Consider the following 18,507-nt stretch of genomic DNA (forward strand, 5'->3'; position numbering starts at 1 on the left):
TGAGTCCCACAGTTGTGATTACAGTAGGCTTAACGATCAGGGATGTGAAGGGGGGGGGGGCAGGAAGCTAGGAAGCTGACAGATTTGTATTTATTATAATGGACATGACTCTCTTCTGGGGCCCGCCAACAGTTTCCCTGATGGACACAAAGCAGCTATGACTAAAATAATATGATGGTGAGTCAAAACGCAGCCAGAGTTTGTTAGTTTTCTCTGGATGCATGTGGTTGAATTCTCTACACATGAGCAATTCAGTCTTAAATTATGATGATTCGATTGACTGACAATGAGGCAGCAGTTGTTCCTTTCAATTCTACTTCCTATCTTCTTCTTTTTTTACATGGATAAGTTGATTCTTCTTGCTAATTACAATTAACTAATAAAAATCTGTCAAGATGTAATGAAATACCCTGAAAATCGGCCTGATGATATCGTTAACCAGCAGTATGCTTTATTACATCTGAAATCAGTTCAAGGGGAATTTCATTGCATTTTGCCTTGTTATTACATTATCTGGCAATTACTATATATTGATGCACAGAGATTTAGGTTATAATGTCACTGGCAGAAAAACAATACAACAACCTCTATATTTAGTGTTTATCACCATCTTTAAACATGATATTAAATGTGAATATGATTAAATAAAACAACAGTAGTAACCCCTAATCTCTTAATATCACATGTTAATTGTAAGCTTGTTTGATGTGTAGTAATTGTACTTTCTGCCTCGTGTTTCCAGCTCTGCCTCGATGGGGTGAATCGCGGGCACACCACTAATAGCCTTACTGCACAGTGTCTGTAACACCGTTTTTGAGGGTTTATTTTCATTTAGATGGAACCACATCTTTTCCTCCTGGTGCTTCTTTTGATGTTTAAGGAGCGGCCTCAGACACTGGGTGGGTTGAGAGGAAATGCAAATAAATTTGAGGGCAAAGCTCTGGCTGTCATTATACAGAGAAGCAGTAAACACATAAAGGCAAATCTGCTGTGTGTGTGTGTGTGTGTGTGTGTGTGAGGGAGGTAAATGCGCCGTGTGCATGTGGAGATGCAGATCCTCCGATGGGAATGTGTGCAGAGGATCCAATTAGGGGAGAAGACAGATGAAAGTGCCACTCAGAGGCAGAGGAGGTAAACAAGACGAGCTCAAAGAGTCCAAAAGTGGTTTTTCATTACACTCAGCTGTCATATACTTAAACTTTCTTCTACCTGTGAGGGTCAGGGAAGTCACAGTGGAGCCACACACCACTGCTCCATCTAGAAATAATAGCTGGATGCGACTGACCATGCTGTGCACCACTGCAAATGGATATAATACTGGGTGTTATTTCCTTTGGTAATATGGCAAGTCGGGTATCATATCAGAGGACGTCCCTCTCCAGCAAAAAACACCATTAAGTTACCTTTTGTTGAATGCATGTGAGTCTAGATGGATCTTAAGGTGTTTTTTTCTGTTTGCTTGTTGTATAATGTTTTATAGTTATTTTACTACTAAACTGAAAAAATATGCAGAACGTTTGAAAACGCATCCAGTTCTGCATAAAGCTTCAGTGTACATAGAAAAATAGCTGTCAATATTATGCAAAAGGAAAGAAGTGGATGCATTTCAGATGTGTTACAGCTAAATAACTGCTGAGGTTTTAGTGCCTGTGGTATAATGTAAAACTGAAAGTCTGCTGCCTTAACTTTAAGATAAATGTATAACAACTCCAATTTAGGCATCATCCCCCAGTACCAGTACAGTTGGATGCACAGTGACTGTTTGGCCTCTTCATACTTTTAGACAAGCATCTTTTTGCTTCTCATTGTCCTCTTCTGAATGTGTGTTTTTTCTCTCTCGCCTCGATGAACAGGAGGGAAAGTGAAGCAAAGCACCTCACTGAAAATGTTGGCCATTAAAATGCAGTCAACGTCAGATTTTCGACAGACATTCAAACCATCAGTGTTTTTTATTCTTTTCTCTCTGACTCGTGGTGGACACATTCTTCAGGCACTGGGCTTTATCTGGCTGGTTAGAGTTTTTGAAATCCCAATTGGATCCCGTCATGAAAGCTGTACCTGTCAGGGCAGATTGGTCTTTGATTTACACTGTGCCAATAGGCAGTTGAGATTGTGTCAGGTCATCATTCTCCTTTGCTGTCTGAGCCGTTCCTTGAATGCCATTTGGAATAATTCAACGACCGGTGCAGTGACACTAACTAACTGGAATAAAGTACACGCAGTCATGCATAGGTGACAATAATTTACTCTGATATCATCGAGAGTATACCAGATAAGGTTTTTTGAAAATGGAAAATATGCATCTGTTTTTATTTAATTATTTTACCTCAGCGTGCTGTAAGATGCATCGAGATGGATTGCATAAACAAAGTTGCATTACTTTTCTCTGCGGGTTGTAACTCTAGTAGATATCATCCACAAGCATCCTCATCAATCCACAAGCTTAATCTGAAACACAAATTGTGCCTTGTTTAGATGCTGCGGACAAATGGAGATGCTGCGTTTATTTCAGGCAATGAAGGAGAGTTTTAGTTTAAATTGACAAAACTACAAAAATATGACCCAAGTTCAAATAGTTATTTATACTGTTTAAAGTTAAAGCGACAGTGCACATTAATATACCTTTTTGTGTAATTGTAAATGTGCCAGTTTAGTCATCTTGGTGGAATGACGGCTACAAAAGACATAAAATACAATAAAACAGGAACATCAATATTGTACATATACCAGAGCACATTACTTTAAAACCTTTTATAAAAGGACAACAATACAAAACACGTTGATAACATTGTACTCAGGGAAGTAATTCCTTAATTTGGGAAGATGGGGAATGTAGGATTTTAGTGTTGTAAACAAGCTTAACAGTTTTGCTTTATTTGAAGGTGAAATAAACCACATGCCAGCACAGCTCTGTAAAATCTATAAAGCCCAGACCATGTTAAGTCTTAAGGCCCCTCGATGCAGCGACGGGGCCAAGGCTTGCTAAAAATGCCACGACCATTTTAAGCCTCAGTTCCAATAACAATAAAACACTGCACAGGTAAGTTAAGATATCTGATGCACAGCGCCCAAAACTCCTGAATTAATATTTGACTTTAGGGCATAAACCACACCCTAAAACCTCCGTACTTACTGCTTATTCCATGTAAGCACCAACTTCATTCTCTGATAAAGATCAACACGGAACACATTGTCAAAAAAGCTTAGAATAATTTTTTTCTCCGCCAGCTCTATAAAGCCGACAAGAAATCCTGCTCCCTTTCTAAACTGCAGTAATTAGTCTGGTTCAACAGTTCAGACAGTCAAACCCACAAAAGATTCTTAATCGGTCATTCAAAAATCATCGGCAACAACCTTTTGATTAATAATCTCCTAAAAATAAAGAGACTAAAACACAGGAATGTACCAAAATGTTGGCAATAATCCCGCAGTGCAGGAAAATACAGGAAACCAGTTTGGATGGTGATCGATCCAAGAAGTCAGACTGTAAACTGCGATGGATCTTTACAACTCACTAATAATTAATATTCTTTTCCAACACGGTTTCCTTCGTTTTCTCTTTCAAATACGTTTGGCTAACCTGGAGGTTTATGTAAAATGTGTCGGGTCCTTTCACTGCTTGTGCTTTTTGCTCAATCTCACAATTGACTTTGTAAATGCAAGGCGACAATTACCGATTAGACGGAGCAGTGAAGCTATCAAAAAATATAGTGACACCATTATTGTAGTCCACCATTAGTTTGACCACTGACGGCGAGTTCAACGATAAATAGCATTCGAGCCCTCTCGAACAACAATGTTTATTTCTGTACAATTGTATTGCTTTGGAATTTTATTTCATATGTAAGAATAATTTCAAAATAAAAGCATGATCATCTCTTTTTATAAAAAGCATGACAAAGTACGTTTCCCACCAAACTTGAAACATCAAATCAATACATCGGAGTTAAAATAATACAAGTTATGCTGAAGGGTGTTAAACGGTACTTTATACGCGTCATGCTCTTTACACAAAGTGATGGACATCTACGGACGCCTTTTAAGAGTTCTCGCTTTAAGTCACTTCCAGCTGACGGTGAGCGAGCCTCTTATTCCTCTGTGACTCTGTTTCTACCATTTCTTCCACTCTGATGTAACTTGAAGGAACAGTGAAGTTACACTGTTTAGAATGTTTGTAAGGGCCATGCCACATTCCTCAGATGTGCATACACATTTGGCTCAGCTCTTGTTCACCCACATCAGGGTGATAGTAAGTGGTGTCTCGGTCTGCATCCAATCATGGTCGGGCCCAGATTGTTTTCAGGTCACCAATGGCTCTAATCGTCAAGCTTCGGACTGCCTTCTTTTCCTTCTGCTCATTGGGCAAAATTGATTGTGTTCTTAAATCATTCCCCTTTATTCACAAAAGCTGTATTGATTACAATACTTTACAGCAGAACTGCAGGCTGTTGTTGCAGCCGTCTGTAGCCACTAACAAAGACGTAATCGCTCAAAGCTCCCAACTACCAATTTGTGTTGGTCCTCGCTTCCTTGCAGAGAAGTTTGCCAGAGAACTCTGAATTACTATAACTATGCCTCATTTCCAGAGTGCTGTGTGCCACAGACGTGAGCATGGACAGTACACACGCAATCCACAAGACTGGAAATGCACAACAAGCAGCGTGAAGCGCACTCTAATCAGATCTGCAACATGTTATTGTAAAATATTTACAATTCACACGCATTCCATGTTAGAATGTTTAAAGTCGAGGTTTTTATTGTTTGTATTAGGAGGATTAACCTTTTTGAAATCCATGTCCTCAGTTTTCCCACAAGCAGGATGACCTCTGAGAGAATATTTCCATATTCTTCTGATGGTTATTGCAAAATGACTTTGTTCTGTCAATAAAACACCATCGCGGCGAGTAGAGCGGTGGAAGTGTGGAGGAGGGGGTCTTCCTCCTCAGGAGGAACAATGCACAGAGCAGCACTTCTTTTTAATCATCACTATCAAAGCAGACAAGCAGGCAGCAAAAGCGGCGTTTCCCCGGCTCTGGAGCAGAATGAGGCAGTGTTTGAGGATCCCTCTCCTACTCCACAGTATCGCCTATGGGGAGATAAGGTGATTATTCAGCCAGCCAATTAGGAGGCTGTTTACATTTCTGCTCCTCTCCCCTGGAGTTTGTTACAGTACCAGTCCTTACAGACCCTGTCCCTGAGAGAGTAAATAATGCACTGCACAGATGTTCATGGGTATTATGGACGTCAGGGTGCACATGTTGGCTTTGCTAATCAAACTGGCATAAGCTATGCAAAACTTTGCCTTGAGAGAAGTTTTCAGATTAAAAACAAGATATTAATGTACGCATCTGTCACGGTGCACTTTCTTGCATTTTAAATCAGGCTTTTAAAATGTCTTCAATATTTCCTCTGACATTAATAACAGCCTTAGTAACTGATTCTGACATCCATCCTTTTTGTGTAAAAAAGAAAGGAGGGGTTTTCTACAAGTCTGCCCGGACATTTGTTTTCTTCAGACAGACTTTAGGAGCTCTTTCCTAACAATTTAGATATCACATTAGTCTTTCTCCATTTACCTCTTGTTGAAGGGCATAATTCATCATGTAATCGATTTTGATCCTGCACTTTTGAGAAAATGGTGAATATATGCTAAAGCCCTCACTGGAGCATATGGCATGATTTACATATTATATTTCATGCAATGTCTTCTCATCTCGGATACTATTCAAGAACGCACATATTTTATGAAACTGTGGCAACCTTATTATGGACGCTGCCATCCGTCTGAGCATCCTTGTTCAGAAGCATAGCGGATGGCAGGGGACATTCGCTCGCCCCTCCGCACACGCACACGCACACACACACACTTACAGTACAGACACATTTTACTATACATGATTAATGACATGCATTATTGTTTTACAACTTTGACTCACAGTGGATTCATCAATCCTTTGTGACAATGAACAACTGATAAAAACTCTTAAATTGCAAAGTAAAATAATTATCATGTGCATAAGAAATACACACTATATTCCACATTAAAGAAAACTGTTCGTATAGGAAAATAGCAGTGTCCAGATGTATTACGCTGATGCTGGTTGATTAATACTTTGGCAGTCATTTACATGTCAATTTGTAGTGATTTTCTCTCACTTTGACATTAATAAGTAATTTTTGAATGAAACGGTCCTAGAGGAATGGATATTTTTTATAGACCGTGTACTTGTGTGTGTATTTGTTGTCACTCTTAATGATCACTTTTGATGTAACTCATTATTTATGCAGTGAATTAGATCAATTAGACAGGCAGGCAGGATGGTTGAGCCATGGCTGAATCACTTTTGCATTTATGTTCATTTTAGGCAGCCTTCTCTTTGTCTGTTAGGGCTCCGCTCCGTCACTTTGTAGAGCTGCGGACGGGAGATGAATGCTGATGGATGAGAAGATTTCAATGAATATAAACCAGCTGAGCACTGCTAAATCAAGTCTGAACACCAAAAGCACTGGTGATAAAACCTTCTCTTGTGCTTCATGTGTCTTAGATCTTATAATCTAGTTTCCCACTGCTATTGTGCCTTAACGTCAATCTTTGTCAGATACAACATCAAGCTGGATTCGGATGAGCATTTGTATGGTGGTCACGGACGGCTGGACCACAACACGGAGTTCCTCACAGAGGCCCACCCCTTCAACGGCCGCCCCAACTCCATCAAGGTAATTCTTTTTTGACTCATCAAAGGTCATCTTTTGTTGAACGTCATCAAGTCCTAACTATGGAGTGCACTCCAATTAGAAGTCCTGGGCCATTGCTGTCGAGTCCAGTCTCTCGGCCACTTTTCAAATATCCTATGCTGTATCACCATCCCACTCTGCATACTAATTCTCACATGGTTGGAGGATGTTGTACATTCACGCTGTAAAAGTGACACAACTAAGTGTACTCAAAAATGTCAGTATGCATACTAAATGATTTTGGAGGGTCCTGTTGATGGACACTATTTTCCCAATGCCCATATGAAATGGAGGAGTTGCTCACAGCTGAAAAATATCAAAAGCAGCTGTGGGTGGTGACGAGACAGCTGCATCTCGAAAAGGAAAAAAAAGCAGCGCTAAAACTTTTTCTTTCGATTTGTTGTGTCCAAATGTATTTTGCCCGTAGCATTACCAAGTCACATGTCTGGCATCGTTTCCTATTATTACAAATGTACAAAAGGTGCATTCATTTCTTGTTTACTAGCTATGTGTGGTATTTGCATATTGTTTGGATTCAGGGCTTTTTCCGTCGGAAGATATTTGGACTTGTCGTAGCAGGAAAGGCACATGGTGTGACCACTAGCCTTAAAAAATAAAATTCATTAAAGTGTATCGTTAAACCCCACCAAAGAGAACCTATCCTGACAATGGTACACTAACATAATACAGCCGACTGCTCATTATATATATAAGTGTATATCTGGAGCATTAATATGTACATCCACTAGTCGACAGATGAGTGCCGAATCCTCCCTGGTCCACATCAGAATATCTTCCACGATGTAAAAATGAATAACCATGAGATGGTTACTATATGCTGACCTTACTTCACATCCTCATTCAGTACTACCCCCACCATTCATGTGATTAATTGTATCCTGTGGACGCTTTCATTTCTGTGGCCACACAAAGAAAATCGCTCTGTCGAAAAACCTGAGAAATACATTGTAGCCATGATGAGCCCGTGAAGGGAATGTTAAAAGCAAATCATTTGCGGCTTAAATGGAACAAAGCCTTCATTAATGCTATTAGTTACACCTTTTTTTTCCCCTCTAAGACGAGTCAGAATGTCTATGAGAGGTCTATTCTCGTGCCTGTTGAGGCCACTGACGATGTTGACTGGACTTTGCAGCACTGCCAACACTTTATATCATGTAATGTTCCTCTAGCTTGCCTGTTGTTCTTTGCATTAATCAGGTGGATATTGATGGTTCTGCAGTGGTTGGGTGTTTTCCTTTTATACAGGGAAATAGTTGTACACTCAACCTGCTTGTAGCGATTACAAAATATGATGAAATGGCTGTCAGTGTATTAATGTTTTATCCTTTTATGTTTTGTGTTTGATTTCACAAATCAATTTAATTAGCTCGAAATAGAGTTTGTAGTGAGCGGATCCTTTCGACGCATTCTAATGAGGTTGAAGTGTGTTGTCATGAAAGAGGGCTGCCTGTTCTGGCAAAAAGCCACCATCTCTCTGATCTGGTCCTCTCAGTGTAACCACTGCTCTATAATTTAGTATCTTCCTCATTAATATGATTAGCTTTTAATGCAGAATCCAGAGAATGATCAACTGTGGCTGCATTCCAAAAATAAAAGTCTGGATGTGTCTATAGGGGGATTGGTATCCTTTTGTTTGTGAATATCATATTATGCATTTTTACTCATGCTGGCAGTTATCCTGGAGTCATCGAGCGTTACGTGAATCTGATATCTACAGCTCTTTCAGATTTTCCGGCAAACAATGTGCATTATTCATGGTGTTAGAACTTAACTTTTTATGTGCCCGCCTCTTAAACTCACACGGCCTCACTGAGGGGCGAAGAATATGTGGAGAACAAACTACTTGGCTTCCATCATGGGGACTGCTTTAGGCTAATAGCATGAACTAGGTTGGTCCTTGGAAAATAGAAAGAAATGTTGATGTGCATTTTAATCAGAGAGCTCGAGGATCTTCCTCATGCTTGCCTCCTGATGTAATTTTTGCTTGATTAAATGCTGAAAGGCAATAAGATGTTTATGAATAAGGTCAGGGATGAATTCGTGAAGATCAGCACCGATACCCAAACACTCCAACTGTAACTGGGCTGATTGCATGTGTTAGATCTTATGTTAATGAATCCAATTAATGTGTGAGGACAGTGATGTCTGTGAAGTGGTCTGCACAGTCATCATCTCCCTCGCTGGTTTTCCAGTTTGTTTAGCCAAATAATAAATATCTCCAGGCGGTACACTTAAGCTGTTACAGTTAGTACAAGAGTTGACATGGCACCTGATAAGGTGTTTGTTTATCTGAACTCAACTTGAACCTCCTCAGATCAATACTGAAAATGTTGCAGTTAATGGATAGAGAGTATTCTCTACATGTACTGTATATTAAGAGTCGGACGGAACACCTTAATGCATCAAATATGTGCTTGGAAAAACTCACATTGCTCTTTAGAGCATAATGGTGGCATTATTTAACCTTAAAAAGCCTCTTCCTCTTTCACACAGACAGTGAGCCTCCATCGTATTAGATTAGGTTTCATCAGATAAGGACTCAAATTCCACATTCTCTTAAATCTCTTATTAATTCAAACACCACTGCTTCACCCACGTCCCTCTTGGCCAAAATGTGAAGTTTAGTTAACAAGTCATCTGCTAATGTTGGCACCATCATGGTTTAATGGGGAATGAAAGGGAGTGAGAGGAGTGGGGCCGACAGGGAGTCGGCGGGGTGGGGACCCTTCTGCGAATACTGCATCTCCTTTTGTAGGCACCCTTGTAGAGATTGCACAGGGAGACTGTAGTCTTGCATAAAGATGCTTCACCTCCTCCTCTTCCTTCTCCTCCTCACACCTACCTGGTTATGACAAGAATAATCAGACAAGTGCCTATGTGGGGGCTGTGAACGGTGCCTACATCGTCCATGTTTTATTTAACAACTGTTGCTTTCAAAGTCTGCGCAAACTTCTCCTCTCCTGTCTTTTTAATGGGTCTGTCAGTTCTCCAGCTTCCTCGTTACTGAGCAATAATAAACTCTTATCCTCCAAGAATGCAACACTCCTCAGACTGAGAATACACATAATTGGATGAAGCCAACAGAGTCGAGAGCATCCCGGTGGCTCGGTAGGCTGTGGCGAACAACATGTAACTGTAACGCCCTGTGTTTACAAATGTGGTCCGAGACTGCTGTTATGTGACATCTCTTATCTCTTTCAGTCATGTCTTTTTCTCCATTATAGAAAAAATCAATAAAGAGGAAAAATGCTCCCACCTCCTCAAAACAAACAAACAAACAAACAAACAAACAAGAACAAAGTAGAACCTGTCTGACGTGACACAGATGGTGAACAAGTTCCACAGTGCAGATACAAAGGAATGCTGCATATTGTGGTAGACGTCGGTAGGCCGCGTCTGTGCCTTGCTGGTTTAATTTCAAAAATGATATCTAACCCTAACCCGTCTTGTTAAAACTATATATATATTTTGATTTCTTGGTTAATAAGTCTCCCTGTAAAATGGTTTATAAGTTGTAACTAACGTCTTTATATGGGTTAATAAAACATGCATTCATTATTCAAGCTGTCAGTCATGAATTATAAATCCTTTGTAAAAGGTACATGATCAGGAAGTGGTACCAAAAAAGTGTTCCCATTTTTTAATTGTTGATGTTCAGTAAGTACTGTAAGTAGTTTAAAGTACCATCTATACCTAAAAGGACATCTGCATTTATTCTTTCTTACTAATTGATGAGATGTCATTAAATTATAATATAGTTTTGGGTTGTGATTTAGTTTTAACATCAACAATAAACAGCCCAGTGCTTTCACCACATTTAACAGAAGAAACAATGAAAATCAAAATCCCTTTATTAAAAACGTATATCAAAAAAAGAAATGCAGCTAATGACATGACAATTTACTAACGGCTTAACGGGCAGGTTTTGGCTGATGGAGGACAGATATCCATTTACTGTGTCATGTTCCCAACATCATATGTGTGATGAGGCTCTCTCATCCCTGGTATTCATGAAACAAGAAAGCGCCTGTCAGCTGAGTTAGACCTGTGGGTCGAGCGCTCTCTCATCACATCAACAGCAGGCTCACATGCCACATTAAAATACCTGTAAACTTTATTCATTTAATTAGTTTGTCCTTGTGCGCCTTGAATATAAGTTCATTTTAATTTCAAAGAAAATAAAAGACTTTTATATTATATCTGTAAATCTGCCGAGCGCCTGTTGGAGTGATTAATAATGGGCCTAAATTATTGAACTGAAACCGCCTAATAATTTACTATAACAATAAACTGTATGAAATGACGATGGGGAAACGTTGTGAAAGGGCCTACAGAGAATTATCACCCTAATCTGCAGCTCCCTTCGGCTTTACAGAGTTTTATAGTAAATTTAAGATTATTATTTGGTCTGTGTCTGTAAATGTACAGTTTAACTTACTCTCATCGCTCTTTCACAGCTTTTTCTTCTTTGTTTAAAGTAGGGTTTGTTAGTAATAAGAAAAGAATTAACAGTCGGGCTCGTTTAATTTCATCCCTAGTAATATGAGTGAATGTTTGAACAGCTTGCCATGAAGCTAAATACAAAAAATAGAAATTGCACTCTTCTCTTTATGCAAATAATGAAAAGTTGCAGCTAAGCCTTCATGTGAGTGAACTGGCAGCTTGATGTACTCAGAAGGGCATTTCATAAGAATCTCTCACATCAAGAACTTGGACTATTGAACGATTTACAATGTAGTCATTTAGCGAGGCAAAACCTTAGTGTCTCTCCAAGTGAGAAAATGATATTTAGGTTTAACCTGTTCTGGTATTTGACACATTTCAAGTTTATTTGAGTGTAATAATGTCAAAGACATAATGCTAAGAAACACTGATGAATAATTAGCTGCTTCGAAACCTTTTGATACACTTTACATGCATCAAAGGGGTTGTCTCCTTTGACCGTTTCACAAAAAGGAATTAAGCTGAAGTGTGAAGGAAGAAAGTGAGTGAAACGTAGCTGGCTTGTAAACACTGATCAAAAGACATTTCCATCAGAAAAATGTATGGGTGGATGTGGAAGTGTGAACTCGGCACAAAACTGTGACAGGACCTGAAAATACAAATATACAGTAAATCCTCTAGCACTACTTTACTGTGCATACTGTATGAAATATTGAGTAGTATACATTTACAGTCTGGGAAGCAGATCACATAATCCTGACATGAGTTTTAATCTATTTCCATTTATTAATTATGTGTCAGATAATAACTTGCAGTTTTAAAGTTTTCTCAATAAATGATGTTAGTTTCTTCGTCTTCAGTTTACAGGAATATTTACACTGACTCGTCCGTATCGTGATCTTATTTTATCGTTTTTTTCCATTTCACGTGAAGCTTAATGTTATTATTCCTATTGATGACATTATACTCAATAAATGAAGTGCTGATCTGTGAACGTGGATAGCAGCAGACATCCTGTGATTGAGCCTTGACTCTGTTAACCATCCAAGTCCAGTTTGTGTTGTTACCCGGTCAAATCCTTGGTCTTCCTAAAGTACAACCTGCATGCACAGGAGTGCTTACAGGGAGTTGATCCTTGTTAAGCGAGTAATGGATCCAAACAGAGACATGCCTGGAGACTTAAAGTGCACAGATAGTCAGGCTATGCTCTTGCCAGCAGCCCAGGTCAGGATACAGACACCAAGCGGATGATATATTCCTGTGAAGCACCTCATGAATCCTTTATAAGTGTGTTTGAACATTGATCATATTGAGTATTAGCCCCACGGCTGGACTCTGCTCTTGAAGTGAGCAGAAAATCCAAATTCTCATATGAGAGTGTGATGCGAGGCAATACAAGAACATCCGTAAGACAAAATAAGTTTTAGAAAAACACGGCCTCTGCATAACTTTCTACACGTACAATACAGATACTTTGAAAGCAAACTGCTTTACTTCCTATTCTTCTCAATTAGTTTTGCGGCTCTGATATTAACACTTGGAACAATTTGCCATATTCGTAATGTTCTGTTGTACAGGAAGTGCTGTTGGATCTGGCTGCTGGTAGTAACTGCTGTTGCTTAGATCTTAAATGTGGATTGTTGGTGAAGTGATAAACACCTACTCGAAATGACTCATCTGAAAGCAGCAGATGCAGTCAGATGCTGGAAGACCGGCTTGTTGCACATCGGCTTCACAAAACGTTGGCAGCAGAATGTGCGCTACACTGATGGGGATCGTGTGACACTATGATTGAAAAATGTAGATTAATCGTAACATGCGACTTGCACGGCAGCTGCTTTCTCGTGACTGTTTGTTGAAAAATGACAACGGCGGCTCCTAAAGAGGTAGCGATGGAGCTGCAATAGCATCAGTTATAAGTGGAGAGTATTTCTTCTTTGAAAGAAGAGCAAAGAACGACACTGAAGGATTTTCTCGATGGAAAATATGTTTTAGCTCTTCTCTCGACTGGCTTCGGCAAGACAGCCCATGATGGACCGTGATACATATTTTTAAAGTGCCTGTCCTTTTCCAAACAGCTTCCAATGACTGCTTCTCAGATGGTTCTGGGTAACAAAAGCACCTGGCGCGTCTGGTTAGACATACTGTATGGGTTGAAAAACATTTAAAAGGGGATTTCTAGTATGGAAATATATAAATCCTTAACTGCTATTTGTAACTGAAAGTAGAGCAAAAGGTCCCCCGCAGTGGCCGCTGTTCAGCAGAAGTTACACGGGCTTGCTTTAAACTGCATTACCACAAATGATGACGTGGCATCAACAAAACAATTGTTGCAAACTTGATGTTCTCTCTGATGGATTACACAGCTCGTACATGTGTCAGGGGTCTGCCAGAAGGTGTTTTATATTGTATGTAAATGAATAGTAAAACAAATTGAATTGTGGTGCAGTGAGAAAAACACTTAACATTTCAAGACACAGCAGAAGAGTTTGCAGAATGGTTCGCTGTCATATGTAATAAATAGTCAAATGTGTAGAATCACCAGTATAGCCCTTTCATTTTTATATCAACGATACACCAGGAAGTTTAGTTTGATGAGAATGTTTCTGACTAAGATGTAACATAATGGGAAATATTTGATTCCTTGTGTAGTCTGAATTATAAGTGTTAGTGGGTAGCAGGTCCTTTTAAAGTATGTAGAGTATGTATGCATGTCATTGATATCACCTTCATGTTGTAAGGATTGGCATGTTAATTAGAACGCCATCCACTTATTGCAGTACCAACATTTGGGACTATCTGCTGCTCTTTGTTTGCAGATTGATTTAGAATTGGTCACTATTGCTATCTATTTGTTGGAAATAAAAGTGGTTGACATATTCCAGGTTAGGCACAGTGGTAGTTTTTGTCTAAACAGGTGCAATGATTCATTCTACCTTCCCTTCTCTCTGCGGCGCTCCTGTACGGAGACGCTCCCACTGTGACTGTTTAATTAGTCACCAATGTCTGTGTCAGTGTTTCAGCGCTGCTCGACTCCCTCGGTGACAAACTGTTGCCAAAGAAACACATCCACAGCGAGCTCAGATCCACTGATGCTGAGGGGCGGCTTGATGAGTTCAGGGGGTGATTGAATTGTTTACAGTTCTGCACTGTTTTTCAGTTTTCTGTTGGGAAATATAGCATCATTTATGTCTGCTTGGCTTTTCCTCTGGCATACATCTGAAATGACTAATGGCACACAGTTTCTCCTTGCAACACTGTGAATATCAAAAGGATTGATCAAAGACTTTATTAGCTACACCGTTCCGAACAAACACCCTCACTAAGATTTCTTTGTACTGTGTGTATATATAAGGTATCTGACATTTCCAGGCTCGGTTCCTTCGTTCTTTTTCTTTTTCTATGGTGTGCTTATTTTTTTTATTTTGCTGACATGTTTTTTCCTCAGTCCACCAAAACTCAGGAGAATCTTTTAGCTCAGCCTATGCCCACTGGCAGATGTATCTTCACAGAATCCAAAGTTTATAGATGCACAGCCATTATATAGCGATGATGAAACGTGCAGTAATTGCATTGATTGGAGAGTTCTGAATTGAACATTCTGTTTTTTGTATTGATTTTTTTACACCCACTTTAGGCAAGATTTCTCATTTGCATGCACACATTTTTAATGCAATGTAATGTTAATGAATGTGAGACAGTTTAAGTCACTGATCAAGAAACGTGCAGCACCAGCTACGCCCGGATGCATCTTCTCCATAGCTCAAAGCTTAAAATGAAATGCTACAGAATCAGCTCACGGGCACAACTTTGAGCTGCAGATCTGCTGACTCCAGTGCCACCCAGAGGTCTTAACGTAGCTGCAACTCTGTCACACTTTGATTATATACCTCTCTAACCTTGACATTCCTCTTTGATCAAGGCTTTGGTGTTTGTCTACGGTCTCATCTGAAGATCTGAATATCCCTCTGAATACACCCCCCATCCTCTTCTTCACTATACCAGTCTTTTACCCTCCTCCTCCTCCCCTTCATGTAGCCATCATGTCGACCTTGATTGTTAGAAGCAATCACACCTGATCATCAAGGCACCACCAAGTGCCACCATGTCTGACTTCTAAAAAAGGACAAACGCGAAGATTCAATAATCTCCAAAATCGGTTATCTCGTTAATATCATTAATCTTCAATTGTCAATTTACTTCTCTCCCTCCCTTTGTCTCTCTTTCCCTCTCAGGTCTACATCCCCTGCAGAACAGCTATTGTCCTGGCCAACGAGGGGATAGATTACTGTTATTAGAGGATGATTGTCTCTGCAGAGTCCAGGATCGAGAATGGATTCCAACCTCAAACTGAGTGTTAACAATCACCTTCATCTTAAAGTGTCAACCTTGCACGACACCCAAAACCACGTTTTGTGCCCAAGTCTTTTTTTTTTTCTAAATGGGGGGAAAAAAGCATTGTGAGCTTGTGTGCTTTCAAACACCATCTGCAACCTTAGATGCTTTCGTAACCCCATTTACTACAGATTGGTCCATTTGGGCAGCGTCCAACCTAACCAGCAGCTAGATGCTAAAACTTAAAACCCTGCCGAGTCCGCCACCACTAGCCAGCAGCCATTTATAGGCTCTGTTGAATTTGGCTTGTCATCTGAAACACATGACCGGGAAGCAATACAGCGAGCATTCAAACGTGATAAAAGCTCAGAGAAAATAAAAATATTTCAGAATGTTATGCATGTGGAAATAAATTTTACTTTTAATTGTCTTATATTTAAATACAGATAATATTCGGGTGTCAAAGACACAAAGAGATTTTCAGTATTATCAGCACTTGAAAAAAATCAAAAATTCCAGGTATATTATCATTGGTCATTTGTCTTTGTTCATTTGCATTTTGAGACCTTGTACGTATTAAAATATTGCAATTTGCACAAATTAAGGAGCTGCTTTGAATTATTATACTTTCAATGTATCTAAACCCGTTGTTTGAATTCATGCAGCTACTGGGAGCATTTATGTGGTTATTTATGGTGCTGTTATTGAGCCAGTAATTTGCAGCTAAAGCAAAGTGATAAAATCTCCTAATTTGGATTGTTCACAGTGTGTTGCATAATGCACAAATAACATTTTAAGCTGAATTACACAGTTCTTGTCCACTTAACAAAATGTAATGCATGGTTTTCTCCTACAGTAGATCACATTAAAGTACTTTATGTCGTGCATTTCACTAAACTCTTCGACCTCTGCTGAATTCTACTAAACCTTTACTGTGACTGCTGAACTCAATGTAACAGGTCATTAAAATAGTCGTTCATTAACTGATGTTTTTTTGCAAATGACTTGGTAATGTATCCGTTTCCATCCTTTATGTTCTCCTTGTTTTCATAAAAGTCCCTTGTTTCCATGTGAATCAATGTCTTTTGGGCAACTTTCAGCATTCTCTGCACGTTTTATCAAAGCGATACTGTGAAACAAGAGCTCATTTTGGACATCCCAGATAAAAGCTAATGCTTAGATTTACTGCCATGGATTCTGTAATTCTGTGATCCACACCTACTGCATTAGTACAGATCCTCAACATGTTGAGCTTGTATTGTAATATATGGCAAGTTTTGATCTCCTTCTCCTGCAGCTGAAGAAAACAAATGTATGTGTGTAGGACCTCGTTTTGTTTAGCCAAAAGTATCATGAACATGTCATTTCATTTTGTGCCACACCAAAGCAAAATGCCTTTCTCCACCTCTCGAGCAGCACAGACAGGATCACTCTGCATACAATTCAAGCAGTGAGGTTGTGAGACTGAAGTGGAGTGTTTAATCATCCCTCATCTGACCCAATGTCATTGTCGTTTGACCGATGCCAAAATGCATTTGTTCTCAAAAGTAAAATTGATGTCTGATACGCAGTAACTATTGCGGCATATTTCTTTCATTATTACTAATGATAATAAATCAGTGCCTGTCAGGCCACGAGACAAATGTGGATGAACTGGATGTGCCGTCTGACTACTAATTCTGTCCCGTTGCGCACTTCTGGAAATGCATTGTAATGGTACTCCCTCAGCAAGTACTTGATTTAAAAATAAAAAATAAATGTGTAGGAGAATACTGTACCAGACTTCAATAGGGAAAAGCCCTGAAGTGTTTGGGACGACAAAAGAAGGAATCGACCTCGCACTCCAGAAAATAAAGTTTTCAGTTTCCATTTGGTGACCAGGGAAGCTGTGAAATGTTGTTATGGGACTATACAGAGTACCGCCTCAGTGGTTCCCACAACATGATGTAAGGGGTATGAAGACAACTCATCAGACCATATACTTAAATTTCCATGTCCCAGGCATCCTGACTTTGTGCGCTGCATCGATACAAGCATCTTTTTAAATGGCAGCTGCACCATGAAAAGCAGTTTGGGAAGATCACAATGTAGCTTTTGTCCAGCCTGTTTCACAAAGCTGCTGATTCAACCCTGTTGTCACTTTATAGGCTTTTCTTTTCTTTCTCTTTTATAATAAAAAAAAAAAAAAGAGACAAATCTCTGCACATTATTCTGAAGCGACATGACATCTTTTTTAACGTTTTTAATCTCTAATCTAATAAATGCAAGTGCATAAAATATATACTCCCCACCACTGCAATAAATCTGGTGTGTATGTGTGCTATTTTGATTTAGTAATTAATTCAACATGCTGACATGTAAACTAACATGCCTTAGCTAGATAACTGATTATTATTATAATTCCGTTCTCAATCCGTAAAGGATCATTGTAACTGATGATAATAATAATAATAATAATAATAATAATAAGTGTTAATACCGTATATCTGTGAAACCGTGATATTTTCTGAGATGGTTATCATACCCTGAAAGTCTCATACTGTTGAATTTACGAGAATAATCCAGGGGTTAGTTTTTAAACAATATAATGCCATTCAATCCAATTACCATGCACATTTGTTCACACAGTAGACAAAGTACCAGACACACCTTAGTGTAATGCAACACCACTGCAAACTATGTCTTCAGAACCTACCTGAGTTAAATCAGCACCTTTCTGAACCAGTGCAGCAAACTGAACTGCAAGCTTCACAATATTCGATGTTGCACTGAATTTTACAGGTGTTTATTTTGTTGAAATAACTGGCATGAGCATCCCAGGACATATTTGATGTGCTTTACATGAGAAGTAACCCTGATAGCACAGAGCGTATTCTCTCTTGTAACGCTTTGTCTGTTTGTATTTCTTATGGGCTCACAAGCATAGAGATGCCTAAAGGGAAGATCTTGGAGGAATGCAATATTGTCAAAGTC

General features: G+C 39.3%; 1 protein-coding gene across 1 annotated transcript in view; it reads left to right on the forward strand.

The window, feature by feature from the left end:
* The window catches only part of gbe1b (glucan (1,4-alpha-), branching enzyme 1b), a 66,169-nt gene extending 48,988 nt beyond the window's left edge, over window positions 1-17,181 (forward strand). The window contains exons 14-15 of the mRNA XM_029446528.1: window positions 6,600-6,717; window positions 15,435-17,181. Of these exons, the coding sequence (XP_029302388.1) occupies window positions 6,600-6,717; window positions 15,435-15,497 (181 nt within the window). The 3' untranslated portion in view covers window positions 15,498-17,181. The remainder of the gene's footprint in view (window positions 1-6,599; window positions 6,718-15,434) is intronic.
* Window positions 17,182-18,507: the final 1,326 nt, after the last annotated feature.

This window comes from Cottoperca gobio, chromosome 13, assembly GCF_900634415.1.
Source record: "Cottoperca gobio chromosome 13, fCotGob3.1, whole genome shotgun sequence".
Taxonomy (NCBI): Eukaryota; Metazoa; Chordata; class Actinopteri; order Perciformes; family Bovichtidae; genus Cottoperca; species Cottoperca gobio.